This window comes from Camellia sinensis, chromosome 7, assembly GCF_055761805.1.
Source record: "Camellia sinensis isolate YWXY chromosome 7, ASM5576180v1, whole genome shotgun sequence".
Lineage (NCBI taxonomy): Eukaryota > Viridiplantae > Streptophyta > Magnoliopsida > Ericales > Theaceae > Camellia > Camellia sinensis.
The window spans coordinates 89,380,996-89,383,462 of NC_138967.1; the positions used below are offsets into that span (position 1 = coordinate 89,380,996).

General features: G+C 39.8%; 1 protein-coding gene across 1 annotated transcript; it reads right to left on the bottom strand.

The window, feature by feature from the left end:
* Positions 1-684: 684 nt before the first annotated feature.
* Positions 685-2,114, bottom strand: LOC145795935 (uncharacterized). The gene is made up of 3 exons (XM_082880884.1): positions 1,347-2,114; positions 864-985; positions 685-814 (listed from the first exon to the last, which is right to left on the bottom strand). The coding sequence occupies exons 1-3, from the start codon at positions 2,112-2,114 to the stop codon at positions 685-687; spliced, it is 1,020 nt and encodes a 339-aa protein (XP_082737010.1).
* Between the last annotated feature and the right edge of the window lie 353 nt (positions 2,115-2,467).

The following is a 2,467-nucleotide window of genomic DNA, read 5'->3' on the forward strand; positions in this document are numbered from 1 at the left end:
GAAAAAGAAATAGGAAGAAAATCAAAAGAAATTCAAATATGTCGTTTTGGACTTGAGAATTCAACACTTAGATGATTTAGAGAACCTTAAATGATGTGATTAAGTTAAACTAAAATATTAAGCTACAATTAGTCCGAAAATTCTCTTTCTTTCTTTTTTTGGGTGAATAGGACATAAGATAAAAAAAAACAGAGAACTACACAGCTACAAGGGGCATACCCCAGGACCTAACAGAAAACTATACAACCGAAGGGAGAACCCGAAAACACCAGCCAACTAACAAGGATCAAAACCGGCTACCAAGTATAAAATAAAGAAATAAAAACATTACATAGAAAGGAAAGGAACCCAAAAGGATATGTGCATAAGCCGTATACATGCGAATGTGGTCCATGAACACATCCAAGCGATAACCCAAAGCTGAATCAAAAATTCAGTCCACACATACGACACAACCAGAAGCAAACACAGAACTAAAAACCACGGGTAGGCCAAAAAAATAACATCACATCAATACCGTCTAATATCCAAACACAGAAATTCAACACAGGAATATAAATTATAAAAAGACAAGTGTCCACAAAGGCGCTACAAGCAGCCATCAACACAAACCAGTCACCTCTATCACGCGAGTAGCCAAACAACTGAGTGCCAACAAACCAGCAGTCACCAAGAGAGGGAAAATCATCCTCTCCATGCAACAGACCTTAAACATTGTAGTAAACCCAAAATCCGAAGAGCTAGGAGCTTTCGAAACAATAAATCTGCAGTCCCCAAAACCATGACACCACTGCCGACCCATGCAACCCAAGACCTGCGTATACATTATAGTAGACCCTGTAAGAACAGCCATGAGTAAGTACCTCCAGGAGATAATATACAATCTACTAGAATTTAATACAGAAACAGTGCCCTCAATATTGGATCTCACTCCACTCGACCCACAATTTAGGGGCTCACACCACTCAACTTGTGCTTCCTTACCCTGCAAATAAAGAAATACAATATATATTAACATTAGCAAAAAATATGGTGGCTGAATACACTCAACCCTCATGTGAAATGAATATTTTTTAACTCCTCTCATCACTCAACCCTTAAATACATAGATGCATCCACAGTGAACTCTGAACAGACCCTGCACAAAACCAAACCATTACGCAAAACACTCAATGTTGCTCACCAACACTCAACCCACATATAGGGAACTCACATCACTCAGCAGCCCTCCCATATCTGAAAATATGGGGCTTCAATATTATTGTTGGTAGATTCCATTGGGCAAGAAACCAGCCGTCACTAGCAGAGCTAGGCAAATTCTTAATGGACAGCATTCTACTTCTCACCATCTGGATTACAGATTTAATAACCACCTCTTCAGGCTTAAATTCTTTGTTAAAAACACGATTATTTCTCTCAATCCAGATGTGGTAAATAGAGCACAAGAAAGCATTACTAAGAATATTAGCCCTAAGAGAATTACCCTTAGCCTCCTTCGTAGCATATGTAACAATATCAGGCCAATCTAAAACAGGCCACTTTATGTTGCATTTAGCTTCAATAGCACCCCAAACTCTATTGGTAAAACTGCACTTAAAAAAGAGATGAGAATGACTTTCTCTAGGATCAAGGCAGAAAGGGCACTGTGAATGAGGAGCTAAACCAAACAGAAGTAACCGATCACCAGTGTACAATCTGTTATGGATAGCTACCCAGACAATGAAACTGACTTTAGAAATCCTATGAGGGACCCAAAGGAGTTTATGCCGATCCACTCTACCAAAACTATGTCTCCAATAATTCCAAGCTGAGTGAATGGAAAATTGACCATCAGTAGTAAGTTTCCAGATAACTTGGTCACACTTGGAAGGGTTAGGTTTGCAGCATTTAGGAGTTGATGAGATCAACTCCTGCATTTCCCAAGAATTAGGAATAGGCCACTTCCAAGAATGACCATCGATGATTTGACTGACTTTGGTCTCACTGTTGAGGCAAGAATCATACATTATCCTGTCCCCAAACTTATTCCATAGAGGACCAAGTGGGTGCCAATTGTCATACCATAGAAATGTAGAATCTCCACAACCAATTTGGTGATTAATTAGAGGAGACATCCAGTCCCTAAGAGACAATATTTTCCTCCAAACCCAGGAAGGGTCAGGGGGGATTTTGACCCTCCAAAAACTTCTACCCTTAAGTAAATAGGATTTAACCCACTGGCACCACATAGACTTCTCACCACCAGAAAAAAGGAACCAGACATGCTTTGCTATAGCAGCTCTATTCCAAATATCAAGAGATTTAAACCCAAGACCCCCCTCATTTTTAGGAGCACACACAGAATCCCAAGCAATCTTGGCACTATGAGTTTTGAGCTCACTGCCAGACCAAAGGAAAGCTCTAAGAATACTTTCAATCTCCCTGATAACCTTCTTAGGGAGGATAAACAAGGAAGACCAGTAGACTT